We start from the raw sequence: 14101 nt of genomic DNA on the forward strand, positions 1-14101 counted from the left end.
AGAGCTCAATTCAGGCAAGCCACAGTGGCTCACTCTTGCTGAACAAACTTTAAAACGATCTCCCTTTCAGCGACTGCTTTGGATAAGAAATCCCAGCCTAAACATAGCCTCAAACAATAAATATGGGCCAACCTCCCTCAGTCAGGATGGGTGTTCTGAAATGTTTCAGTAAGCTGAAAGGACATTCTTTAACAGAAAAAAAAAAATCTTGTTGTTTTAATTGACATCATTGAAAATATTTCAAATTTTCCTGCTTAGGAATTTCATCCTAGAGAATAGGAAAGACTTTTTTTTACAACCCTCGAGTGGATGTTCTAGTGTCAGGATCAAGATTCTGAATGAGGGAGTTTCTATTGTGGCTCAGCGGAAACGAATCTGACTAGCATCCATGAAGATGCAGGTTTAATCCCTGTCCTCACTCAGTGAGTGGGGTTAAGGATCCTGTGGCTACAGCTCTGGTTTCAGTTTTGTCAGACTCGGCTGGATCCCGAGTTGCTGTGGCTGTGGTGTAGGCCACCGGCTGCAGCTTTCTCTGATTTAACCCCTAGCCTGGCAACCGCCAGGTGTGGCCCTAAAAAAAAAAAAAAAAGAGAGAAAGAAAAAGAAAAAAAGATTCTGAATGAGGTTCTCATTGCCCAGAACAAGTGGTGTTAGAGAGAGAGAGAGGACCAGAAGCAGACATTCTCTTGAATGTTTTGAGCCTTATTTATTATTTATCTTTCCTCATTCCCCTTTTTTTGTTTGTTTGGTTTGGTTTTTTGTTTGTGTGTTGGCTGCACTGGCAGCATGTGGAAGTTCTAAGCCAGAGCTCGAACTTCATCACTGCAGTCACCAGAGCTACAGCAGTGACAACGCCGGCTCCTTAACCCACCAAGCCCCGAGGGAACTCTTTCCCCATCCCACTTTGCTTGACTTTGGGGGCCTGGAGAAATCAGCGGAAGGGAACAAATCAGTAACCTGAAGCCTCCACTTAATTGAGCAGTTTCCTATTCATACATATGTTACAGATCCCTTTGCTCAGTAGAATGTGTTATTTGATTAATCAATGTTGATCAAGCTCCTGGTCCTTTTTTGCGATCTAGTGACAGAGAGTTCAAGCCTGGTGCCCTCCGCAGGCTTGAATTCCTTTGTGAACCATTTGACCACTTGCTCGTAGGAATCAATTAACCTTCTCCATGATTTAAACAGAAGAGCTTCCCCATAGTGATATTTTAAGATCTGTTTCCAAGGAATAAAATCATGTATCTAGTGAGTGTTTTCTAGGGGATAAATAAGTATGTGGTGGCCTGACATTCAGGGCTGCTGTAGTAAGATTATCCGAAGGTAGAAGTAGTTTGACTATACAGCCCATGGTCAAGAGGCAGGTCCAAGGATGGCCTTTCTTGAGCCCTCTCCTACCTCTGCCCTTCTCCTTCCGGCCTTTTTAATTCTGATTTTGATGTTTTTCATGCCATTTGTGTTCAGCTGTCTCCGAGTTGTGTCTGCTCTGTATTTCAAACCCCAGTTGGGGTACGCTCATTTTCTGGTTTCTACATTTCTAGAGCAGCATGGTAACCTGACCTCGGGACCAAACTCCTGCGATGATGAGCTCTGACATCAGCCTTCAGGGTGAAAAACACAAATCTTAGCATTTGGAGGAAATAATTTATTTTATAATTTTTAAAACTGTAGCCATATAGGTAGCCTGATATCCTTAGGAAGAAAAGCAGCTTCACGTCTTGGAAATAAGTGATTTCAAACTGTTTTCTTACAATGAATCTAAAAATAATTGGCCCCATCATGAGCAGATGTGAGAAGAAGAATTGAATGCCTTAAAAATTCCTTTTTTTTTCTCTCTGTACATGTTTTGGAAAGTCTATAATTCATCCTTTGAGAAGCCAGCTACCTAAACATAACAGCACTTTTAAAAAAAGAGGATCCAATGAACCATAACAGCTGGAGACCTGAGAGATGATATCCTATCACAAACAAGAACTCTATTTTTGACATGTACCACAGATATTTTTTTCTGTCTGAAATACACACATGTTACACTTCCCAAGCCTAGAGTAGCAGAGGTACAACTGAAAACTACAAAGCCCCTCTACATATAATGTAACTCCTTTTTGTTCCCCATCTGCATCCCCTGGAGGAGATTAATTCATGGATGACCCAACTACATCCTCTGATTCTGTGGACTGGCAGGATGGGGAAGGGTTATGAACAAAGACCCCACAGCCAGACTGTCTGGACTGGACCCCCCACGCATCCACACTTTGTGTGGCCATGGGTGCATTACTGGGCTTCATGACTTCATCTGCAAAATGGGCATGGTGACAGTCGCTTCCATCTGACAGAACTGGCATGAGGATTTAACTGTGGTCCTTTGATAGGGATGGAGTAGGATAGTTACACAGGTGGTTGCAGAAGTCCCAGTAGGGGACCATAGATAGGAAAAACTAGGGACCTTTGGGAGACCACTGTAAGTTAATAATTGTGCCAGAAAGCCATCAGAACATCGTGGAACAATGAAGGCTTGCTTAGCTATAAAACCATAAGTAAAAGCGTGAGATATGCCTCAGGTCATTGAGTGAAAACGAGGCTTGTATTCCAGTTCAGCAAGATGACGATCCTTAGGACCAAGGAGAGGAATTTAAGGGAAAGACAACATTCCAAAGTAGGAGACCCTCATTATATGGAAACCTGAGATGATTCAACATATTTTAGCGTATGTTACCACCCTTCTGCTGATTTGAATAAGCATCAGGACAGTCCTAGTTTGACCTGATAATGTCAAATATACTCTCTTAGCGGGTGCAAAGGAGGAGGGATGATGTAAGCCTGATGCCAACTCGGAGGAAGGTAGTCTTTTCCCCCTCCCTACTTTCCTTGGATTATAAATATGTAGTCCACCTAATCCTCGGGGAAGAGCCTCCTTGCCTGACTACTTGCATCCTTCACAAGGGTCCTATCTTAATAAATCAATTTCTTGCCTCTCACTTTTTCTCTTGCTGAATTTCTTCTGCACGGAGGCACAAAGAACCGGAGTCTCAGTAAATCCAGACACCAGGTGAGTGATTCTAACTTAAAAAAAAAAAAAGTGGGTTCACGTCCCAAACTGGGTTTTGGCTGGGTTTGAGTCCCAGTTTGGATTTTGGCTAGGTTTGAGTCACAGGTGTTTTGCTTTCACATTCATGGAGAAAACTTAGAACGGCACCTAGCACATCAAAAGGACCCAATACCTGTCAGCTATAATTTAGTTTACCCTTGTGGACAGTGATTTTACAAGCTCTCGAAGATGACTGCCCACCTTTAATCACAGTTCTTATACAAGGAATTGGGTCATAAAGGGGAGAGCTGAGCAGTCTTCACCTGTAATTATTTCTTATTAATCTTGGGAGCTTTTTCCGTGGTCCTATCTGGAGGCAGGATCTTGCTAAATCAACCTTTAACATACCATCCAGTGACATGTTTTGCTTGTTTGTTTTCAATCCTTTGCTGTATAACCCACTCTGTTAAGTAGCATCCCAGCATAAAAGCACTCTATACATGGTTTTTGTTGTCTGTTGAAAATGTTTTGATTGTGATAGCAAAATCGACACTTTTGTCAAGTTGACACTTACTGAATCTCATTGCTGGAATTATTATCATGGCTATTAGGAGTGAAGGAATAAGAATTAGGCCATTGATTGGTTTTGGGAATGAGAGAGAGTTGCTAAGTTTAGCAACACCCTAACATGTTATGATTACTATTTATTAGCTTCTCATAGGAAAACATTTGGGTCCTGATTTGCTTATCAACTTTGGGTGGGGAAAAAAAAAAGACTAATACACGCACCAAAATAATAATCAGGATAAACCAGCAACACTGTGAGCTTAAGGAAAATCAAGAGGCCAGGCCTAGAATAGTTCACAGGTGGCACATAGAAGGAGGGCATTGAGAAGCAGCTGGCAGCCACCAACTGGGCCCTCTGTATGGGATGGATAGACCATGTGGGCTACTAGGTACCCAAGGCAGCGACTCAGCCAAAAGCTTTGGTTTTTAAAATGGGATGATTCCAGAATAACAGCAGTGACAATAGCTCAGACATGGGGCATACTGTGCCCATAGCTCTAAAATGAAAACATAATGCTTAAAGCTGGCAGTTACAGTCCCCTAAATCCATGTTTAATTCCAAACAAAATACTCAAGGATTCTGTTCTACCACTGCCTGCTCTCATGGGTTTAATTGGCAGGATGGATCTGAGCCAGTCAGTTGAAATAACACCCTTAGGTTCCTAGGACCTTCTTCCCAATTTATGACTCCCCAGCTCCTTGGGGCATACTTGTGCCTGAAAAGGAGGGGTGGGGGGGAGTTTCTACTTACTGGAAAATTCTGCTTAGACAGAAATTCTGTTTATTCAATGATTCAATTTTTCTTCACGTGTCTACAAATTTAAATCCATTTTCTTTCCTTAGGGACGTCCAAGGTAATGATCACAATTGATTTTACTTCTTTTTAATTTGGTGACTAGAAATTTGCAGGGTCACCCTCCTGAAGGACACTGCCCAACTTTAAGGCTAAGAGGAAGAGGAAGGAAACCCAAAGAGTGAGAACTTATGAAAGTCACTCAAAATATTTTTCTTTGCTTTCAGATTTTTTTCCCCTATTTAATTTCATTTCTGTAAATATTGTATACAGGAATATAGGTGTGCAGGGAAGTAGACATGGATAGCTGAGGGTCCTCATGTAGAGTCTTTTCTAACAAAGCATGTCTGTAATTGAAAGAACAGAGAGTTTTTTAGCAATAGGGAAACATGTAGTTGAAACATGTAGTAGCTGCTATCAGAGACTCAGATAAAACTCAGCTGATCCTATTAACTAGCTCCCCAAATCTAAACTGAAGCTCTACCTGGGCCAAGCTAATCAGAGTCCTCACATGTTCCATCTGCAGAAATGCTAGGTAACTTCTGTTTAGATCAGAGAAGCTTTCGTACAACTACAAGTGTATGTAGAGAAACAGAAGAGATGGGGGGAGGGGAGATTAAAATATCCCAACATATGGATAGGGATGGAGCTGACAGATGGGGGACCGTCTTAGTTCTAGAAAGGCATCCTGGAGAAAAGAAGGATGTTAGAACCAAATTCGGGGATGTGGTCTGAAATATCATAAAACATAAATCCATATATTGGATCTTAATATCATAAAACAACTCTTTTATCCTTATTCCTCTCAATCTCTGGGAAGGGTGAGAAGAAAAATCATACGTGGCGTGATTCAAAGGGCTGACATATTCCTTCCACTGCTGCCCTAAAGGACAAGATTTCCAAGGATCTTGTCACCCAAGCATTTAAAATACCACCATAAAGTCCACCTTCAAATTTTACCACCGCATCCGTCTACAGCTAAGAGTCTTTTCTGAGAACTGTAACACCAAGGTAAAAACTATTTTATCCATTCCTTCCTACTGAGACTAAAACCTGCTATACTAGGTCCATGAATGCAGAGAACTTAGGGTGCTGGCTCCCGAATGTAAAAGAATGATCCCTCCTAGGACCTAGGTGGGAGGTCAGAAGACTCACTTCACGAATTTTGCCTAGTTGACAATCCAGCCAAAGGCAAACCCTAGAAGAAATGCCTGATGCCCTCCCACTGCTTTTAAAATCTGTGATTATCAGGCATTAGGAACCTCTAGCATAGGAAATGAATTGACTTATCCAAAGATTGCTCACAGACCTAGTTTGGCTCCTTACTTTTACAGATATGAGGAGACCAAGAGACGGAGGATCCACACTCAGCACATCCAATTTAGCGGCAGAGGAAGAAGTAAAATCCCAAGTTCCAGATACCTGATTTACCGATTTCCCCTAAACTCAATCCCAATCCCTACCAGCCTTATCATTTCATTTCAGATGGGGGCTTTGTATGGAAAGATGGTCTAAGAGAGCAAAGAGAGGCATATCTGGCCATACATCTCTTTGGTGTTACTTATTAATGCCTAAGAAGACAATGTTTTATTCTCCCTTATTTCAAGGTAAAAGAAAAAGAAAATGCTTTCCCTAAAAGGGCTTGTTAGCCAGGCAGTCAAACTAGAGTCTTCATATCCCAAAACTAATTGTGCCATCTTCTAGGGGACATTAACTCAAGTGTGTCTGTACCTTCCAGTGATATCCTGAAGTTGTGTCTTCCCAGCCAGGATCTGAAGTTGTGTTTTCTTCTCATTCTAAACATTTTTTGTTCTTTTCTTTTTGTGGCCACACCTGTGGTGCGTGGAAGTTCCTGGGCTAGGGGGTCGAATCAGAGCTGCAGCTGAAACCTAGGCCTCAGCTTGCAGCAATGTCAGATCCTTAACCCACTGAGAGAGGCCAGGGATCGAACCCACATCCTCACGGACACTATCTCAGGTTCTTAAACTGCTGAGCCACCAGGGGAGCTCCCCATTCTAAACATTTTTTAAGATGCTCATTGGCCATTGTTGCCCCGGCATCTTGCTTATCTTGCCCACAGTCAACAGGCTGCAGGAGTGAGTGTTAGATGATGCAGCCATGCCAGTCCTGCTTTTCCAGATGCAGAAAGTAAAGCAAGTGTTGCCCCAGGGCAGTGGTTGATTCTAAATGACCAACATAATCAATCAATCATAATCATTTAATGAGTGAGATGGATATAGGCAAAAGCTACCAGCTAGGACGCCTCCCCCAAAAAGTGTGTGTGTGGGGGGTAATGAAAAGAAAATAAAACAAAAAGGAAAAAAGAAAAAAGTAAATGAAAAAAGTTAAAAAGCAAATTAAAAAAAAAGAAGGTAGGTTGTCTCTCAGGTGGAAATCATGAACAAATTTTCTGGGAACTTAAGGGGTGGTATTGTCTCTTCTAGAGAAATAACCCTACTGAAGAAAGTGGAGCTCACCATGGCAACGTATAAAATAAGGCTTACTGGACAACATGTACTACTGTTCACATAGCACTTTCAAGATGAAAAGGGGCCCTGACCAGGAATTCCTCACTCCTCCCAAGACATAGTCCTTCGGACTAATGATGCCATTAGCCATTGAAAGCATCCAACTACCCCTCCTTGCCTTGGTTCCCTGCTTCCCAAGCAGCCATCTGAAAAGCAAAATTTCCCCTAGATTTATATCCCCAAGGGAATCCACTGGAACAGAGAGCTTAATTAGCCCATCAGATTAAGAGTTGTATTTCTCATTAACCATCAGCCTTCTTGTTTGTTCATTGATTGCCTCGGGAGTTTAAGTAAGAACCAACAGGAATCAGAGGCTGGTTCTTTGCATACCTGGGTCTGAAAAACTAAAAACCAGGTGTAGAAGGCAAGAAATTCATCAACTCTCACCTGGGAAGATTATGTCAGGCAATACGAGGGTTCCTGGAACTCAGAGGTTAGTTTCATCACCACACCCTTTGCACCTGTCACATCTGTTTGCTCAGCAGACTATAACTTGTTGCCGAAATGTTTCTGTGTGTATGTAGATGTTGTAAAGAAGAGCAACCTGAACATCAGCTCTAAGCTGACACCGGGAAAAAGGACATTCTTGGAAACCACCACTAAGTACTATGCACTTAAAATAAAAATCAAAACAGTACCTGTCTCCTTAGATCTCTTGTTTTCTTGGTCATCTTATCAATGGCGATGTTTAGAGGATCTCCTTTTTCTTTCCTTCCAGTCTATTAAGAAAAGAGAAATAATTTCTGATTTAGAAAATTCAATGTTAGTGACATTAAAGATGAAAAAACTCATAAATACACTTGAGTTGTAGAGGTCAAGCGATTTTTTAAAAAAGATTCTTTTCCGTACACAGCTACTATAATTTGGTCTCTAAAGGCAGTTTTCTCTGAAATAAAAATTAAAAATTGATAAAAATCAATACATTCTCAAGATGGTTATGCATATGTTCATATTCAACTCCTTGCAAATCTATGTTTGCTTCCCTTCTCCAGATATTTAGTGATTAAGTAAACACAAGGATATTGTGTTATTGCCTTCAAATACAGATGTTTCATGATTTTCTATTATGTAGGCACACTTCTGAATAGAAGACGATTGAGACGATAAAAACTAAAATAGAAAAGAAACTTAAGGTAAACGATCAGAATCCAGAATTTTATACCAAGGCATCACGGGCCTTTTGCTAATGTTTGCATCAAAATCAAAAGAGATGCTTTACATAGTGTTTCTAATCTCTGTTCTGCCAGGCACTGGAATGCTAAACATGATAATAAGGAACCCACAGCTGGAGGTCATGAGGAAAAGTTCCCTCATGACTGTTAGAAGCAAAGGCAAAAGATAATAATAACATTCTCCTTTGATAAATTATTCACTCGCAAGTTTAGAAGTTTGTCTCCTTTCTATTTTCCTTTTATTTTTCTATTTTACTCACTGCTGTAGCAACCCAGTTCAAGCCAAACCAAACAGAAACTCCACTGTCTTCTAAAAACCACAACAATGACAGGATTCCATTGCATAAAAGGCTCTGTATAACTATACAGATGGCATTACCTCCCCTCGAAGAGAACATTTTCTCAAAATCTTTATCAAAGCTATTAAATTATCTAAACTTGAGTCAAACACCCTATAGATTGATTGATTGATGGTCCTCGTGGCAGGCCAATTCTTTTTTCACAGAAAAAGTCTCTGTAAAATCATGTAGGTCTCTGCAGTAATTTGTGTATATGACAAAATGAGATCCCAGGTCATAAAGTGTGCCTAATAAGATAATATGTTTTGAGGATACATAGACCTTGACAGCCAACAGACTTCTAAGTGTTTCTCTTCCAGTGACAAAATCCTGGATGCATAAGGCTGCTATATATGCATATGATCTACCTATTGCTAGATTTGAAGCAGTCACTCTTTTCCACAACTTGCTTAATTAATCATTTCTTTCTGAACATCTGCCTGATGGGTAACCCTACAGGATTTTCATTAAAAAGCTCAAAACAGGAGTTCCTGTCTTGGCTCAGCAGAAACAAATCTGACTAGCATCCATGAGGATGCAGGTTCAATCCCTGGCCTCACTCATTGGGTTAAGGATTTAGTGTTGCCGTGAGCCATGCTGTAGGTCACAGACACAGCTCAGATTCTGCATTGTTGTGGCTGTGGCATAGGTCAGCAGCTACACTCTGATTAGGCCCTTAGCCTGGGAACCTCAATATGCCATGGGTGCAGCCTAAAAAAAAAAAAAAAGCCCTAAACAGGGCACAGGGGAGTCGTTTTAATCATCTAAAATCCTACAAGACTCCATCATCCTTTTCCACTCCCTAAACTCAAATTCTGACCCTCTCAGGTGTACACTCTGAAGTCTCCAGCAGAAAGAGCTTAAAAGACAGTGACTAACATTTTGAAACTTTGAAATATCAGCACACAATTAGTGCCAGGGAAACAAACGTAGATGGAGAAGACAATGTGCTGGTTGATATTTTGAAGGCGGCTGTCACATAGTGAGTGTGACTTCAGGGCCCTGGCTCTCCCTAGTGAGTGTGACACCAGCTTAGCACCCAGACCTGTTGCTTTTCTCTTGGTTTGCCCCTTGCAAATAGGACATAGCTCCTTCAAACTATGGGTATTGTTATGGTGGTCTGGGCCATGATCATTCTGAGAACCACAGGCTTCTTAAGTCCTTTCCGTGTAGGAGAGTCATAAAAAAACTTACTTTGAAAAATGACCCATTGTGAATTTGGTTGAAAATGTGACTATGAGAGGAGACTGGATCCTTCAACTTTCCAATGTAAAAAAGTCAAGATAGTGTGAATATATAAAATAATTACTAAATAAATACTGTGTCAGTCACAGGGATCTTTGCATCCTACCAGTGGCCTATCACTATTGCCATTTTAAAAATGAGACCATGAGGATGAGAGCAAACCTGGGAGCAGGATGAGAGAAATGAGGTGCTCGCCTCAGGTATAAAATGTAAGCATCATCAAAGAACTTATGAATCAAGGTAAATGACAATTTTATTTTATTTTTTGGCCATGCCCATGGCATGCGGAAGTTCTTGGGCCAGGGATCGAACCTGCACCAGAGCAGTGGCCTGAACCTCAGCAGAGGCAACACTGGATCCTTAACTGATAGGCCACCAGGGAACTCAGGTAAAACACAATTTAATGCACTAGTTTAAGAAATCAAAATTAATGCAGTGTAGATCAGATATCACAATTTTAAATCCAGACAAGATCTGACAGGGCCAGGATGAGGCTGAAGCCAGTGAGGTGTGTCATGCAAGCCCAAGTCAGATAAAATTTTTTAATTTTAAACTTTAGAAAATTAGGGGATATGTTTCTATCAAAACAAACAATCAATGACAACAACAAAAGTCAATGTTTACCTAAAATCTAGTTTAACTGGGTGACCCATAATTTTATCTGCTAAGTCAGCACCCTCCCCCAGGGATAGGAGTGCTGCTCAAGATGGCTATAGACACACATGACAAGGCACCATTGCCTTGTTCTATCAACAGATGGACAACATGGGATCCTGTATCTAGGCTGGCATCAATACCCAGCAACTATAAAGCACTTGCCTTTAAGCCCTAAATTGTGAGGCATGTGTTGGTCATCGAAGGCGGGGGCAAGGGAGACACACAAAAATTGAGAGTCCAGTCCTCACACTCTAGAAGCTCCTAATCCAGTAAATGACCCCAGCGTGAACTATGTAGAGAGACCAGCTACCTACAGAGCTAAATGAGATGCTCAGAAGAGGAAGAAGATGCTACGTCTGTAAAGTCAAGTAATCTCACAGAGGTATGGGGGGATTTATCTAGACCTTACATCCTGGATAAAATCTGAGTAGGAAAAAGGGAGGGCCAGAGCCAGATCAAGTCAAGAAACAGTGAGGCAGGCACTGGGAGGACAGCAAGTGGAACACGCCAGCCTTTTCTCCACGATGTGAGGGGATTGGTTTGACTAGGTGTAGAGACAAATTATTTTATAAGAGCATCTTTAGAGTGTGATTACAGCCAACTATAGTTTGATCTGCAAGCTCAGAGGACCTCCAGTGACATTAATATTCCATATCCCTGTGTCTTTGGGATTCTCTTCTTGTAATAATAATTGCAATCTGATTTCTCCAGCTTTCAAGTCTCTAGCAGAAAGCAATGTAAAAATGGCATTTGACTTGGGTGCCATATTGGTTTTCATGCTTTAGAGGAGTTGGGGAATGGTGAAGCCAGGACTAAACCATAGGAAATTGGGGCCACCAGCTGAAATCATTCATTCACTGGCCCTTTGTTAACACTAATTTCTTTCTTTCTTTTTTTTTTTTTGCCTTTTCTAGGGCCACTTCCCACAGGCATATGGAGGTTCCCAGGCTAGGAGTCTAATCGGAGCTGTAGCCTCCAGCCTGCACCACAGCCACAGCAATGCGGGATCCAAGCCATGTCTGTGAACTACACCACAGCTCATGGCCATGCCGGATCCTTAACCCACTGAGCAAGGGCAGGGATTGAACCCACAACCTCATGGTTCCTAGTTGGATTCGTTAACCACTGCATCACGACGGGAACTCCAGCACTAATTTCTTTAAATAAGGTATGGTATGGGCACAGGAAAAAGGCCAGTAACCCCCTAATGCTCAGATAGCAAATGGGACTATCATTCCATCACTCCATATTTTCCTGTGCTCTGTTATGATTCCAGATAGAATTTTTTTTTTCTTTTTTTGGCTATGCCTGCAGCAGCTTTACGTGGGATCTCAGTTCCCACAGCAGGTATTGAACCCAGGGTACAGCAGTGACAGCACCAAGTCCTAACCATTAGACTAGTAGGGAACTCTCAGAAAAACTTTTTTTTGGCTGTGTCTGCAGCATGTGGAAGTTCCAGGGCCAGGGATCAAACTCATGCACTGCAGTGACCCAAGCCACAGCAGTGACAACACTAACCTGCTGAGCCACCAGGGAAGTTCCCAGAAATATTTTTAAATTATCTACTTAAAATGGACAGGAAACCAATCGCTGAGAGAGATCAAAGAAAGATTCTGACCTCCAAGTGTCAGCCTTTCGTTATTAGGTTCTGTGATTTTGGACTAACCATTTGCTCATTTTTTATGTCTGAATTGTCTCATAAGCACAATGGATAGCATAATATATGCCCTGTCTTCTTCACCAGGTTAGCAGGACAATCAATCATTGTGTGTCAGTGTGCTGGAAACAATACAAGGCATTAATAGCATTCAGGGTAATTAGGACAGTATTTCTGATGTGGAAAAAAATTAAAGTATTGCTTTGGAAACTACACAGAAACTATTTTTAGAACACCTGGACTTCTACTTTCTCCACTCAGGCAGGTAACGCAGGAAAACTTTACCAAAAGCTAGAATTCCTAAAGGAAGAGTTATTGCTGTTTAAAGAAGGAATGTTTTGGGAAGTTCATTTTAAACAACTAGTCTGGGAGAGTCGAAGAGGCAAAATAAGGGGCAGAAACTCAAGATGAATGCTTTTTACGGAGTAGGTTGTTGCATATATTAAATAACTAAAAATGTGATCTTTTGGAGCCAATTCTAGTTCCCAGGGAATCAACAAGAAGCATCACTCAACTCTCCCTCCCTGACCTTCCAGGTTCTATAAACTGGAAATGGTTTAAGTGAAGTGAAGGGTGTTCTGTGTCTTCATTTTGACACCATCACCTAATAATAAAACGAAAGTGTGTGGTCTTAAGCCAGTACATCCATTTACGCCCTGCCTTTGCTGAACAGAAGGAAACAAAAAGTGGTCATAAGGACTCTCTGCCAAAAACTACCTAAGTGACCTGGCAACGTCTCTACACTTTAGACTTATTATCTGTCCAACGGAGGGGCCAGAGATGAGAGGACCCAGGAAAGTCTGGAGCCCCCAAACCATTGGGAGCACGTGACCACCACAACCATGCTTCCCTTGTTGTGGGGAGTTCCTCACAGCCCTGCTGGAAGGGCTGGAATTGGCTGTCAGGCAAGGTCTTCTGATTGTAAACGAGGATAAATGCTTGCTCTGTGGGATTATTGTGAGCATTAAAAGAGATGTGGTCCATAACACAATGGATACTACTTAGCCATAAAAAAACAACAAAATAATGCCACCTATATAGCACCATGGGTGCAACTAGAGATTCTCATACTAAGTGAAGTAAGTCAGAAAGACAAATACCCTATGATTTCACTTATATGTGGAATCTAAAATATGGCACAAATGAATCTATCTACAGAACAGAAACAGACTCACAGACATAGAGAACAGACTTGTGGTGGCCAAGGGGGAGAGGGACGGGAGCAGAATGGACTGCGAGTTTGGGGTTAGTAGATGCAGACTATTATATTTATAATGGATAAGTAATAAGGTCCTGCTGTACAGCACAGGGAACTATATCCAATCTCTTGGGAAAGAACATGATAGAAGATAATATGAGAAAAAGAATATATACACATATGATTGGGTCACTTTGCTATATAGAAGAAATTGGCACAACATTGTAAATCAACTATACTTTAATAAAAATATTTTTAAAAGAGAGTGAGATCGGATATGGAGTATGTAGCCCAGTACCTGATGCAGCAGAGGTCACTCAGTCAATTTCTTTTGCTTCTTCAACCTCTCATTCCTCTCAAAGATGAAGAAAAGTAAGACCCAGAGAGATGACATTACTGATTCGGAGCATGTGGCTAAAGAGTATCTAACCAGGACTGCCAGACTCCCAGCCCAGGGCCATTTCCATGATACATCTAAACTCTCTCCCACCCCTAAAATTCTAGGATTCTATGATTTTTACGTGTTTCTTTTCAAAAGCTATCCAAAAAACTTCTCAGTTTGAGGTCTATCTGCTCTGTCACAGGCTGTGGTCTGCAGATCTCGTGTGCCTTTCTGGGACTGGTCCCCATGTATCTTCTTTATCTTTACCTGCAGAGAATGAGACTGCCAGAGAGGAAAGCCATTGACTAACTACCATTATGAAAAAAAAGAAGACAGGCGGAGCCCTCTCTCACACTGCTACGGGCGGCTTTCCTGGTTGCCATCTGTTGTGCTAGGGAGGTGCGTGTTTATTAAACTTTATTTGTTTTATTCTTTTGGCTTTATTTTACAGAACACATTTGGGGTAGATCCACAGCTTGAACTGATGAGAGGGAAGAGAGTGAATTTCCTGATTTGGCTTTTTATAGGAGATCCTT

General features: G+C 41.5%; 1 protein-coding gene across 6 annotated transcripts in view; it reads right to left on the minus strand.

The window, feature by feature from the left end:
- CTNNA2 (catenin alpha 2) overlaps nucleotides 1–14101 on the minus strand; it is a 1212918-nt gene that overhangs the window by 273433 nt on the left and 925384 nt on the right. For 5 of the 6 annotated variants that reach the window (XM_021088202.1, XM_021088201.1, XM_021088200.1 and 2 more), the window contains one exon: nucleotides 7555–7635. In XM_021088202.1, coding sequence (XP_020943861.1) covers nucleotides 7555–7635 — 81 coding nt within the window. Of the gene's footprint in view, nucleotides 1–7554; nucleotides 7636–8078; nucleotides 8098–14101 lie in introns of those variants that run through there. The other variant, XM_021088205.1, reaches the window with a different exon arrangement.

Source organism: Sus scrofa, chromosome 3 (assembly GCF_000003025.6).
Source record: "Sus scrofa isolate TJ Tabasco breed Duroc chromosome 3, Sscrofa11.1, whole genome shotgun sequence".
In the NCBI taxonomy this organism is placed as follows: Eukaryota; Metazoa; Chordata; class Mammalia; order Artiodactyla; family Suidae; genus Sus; species Sus scrofa.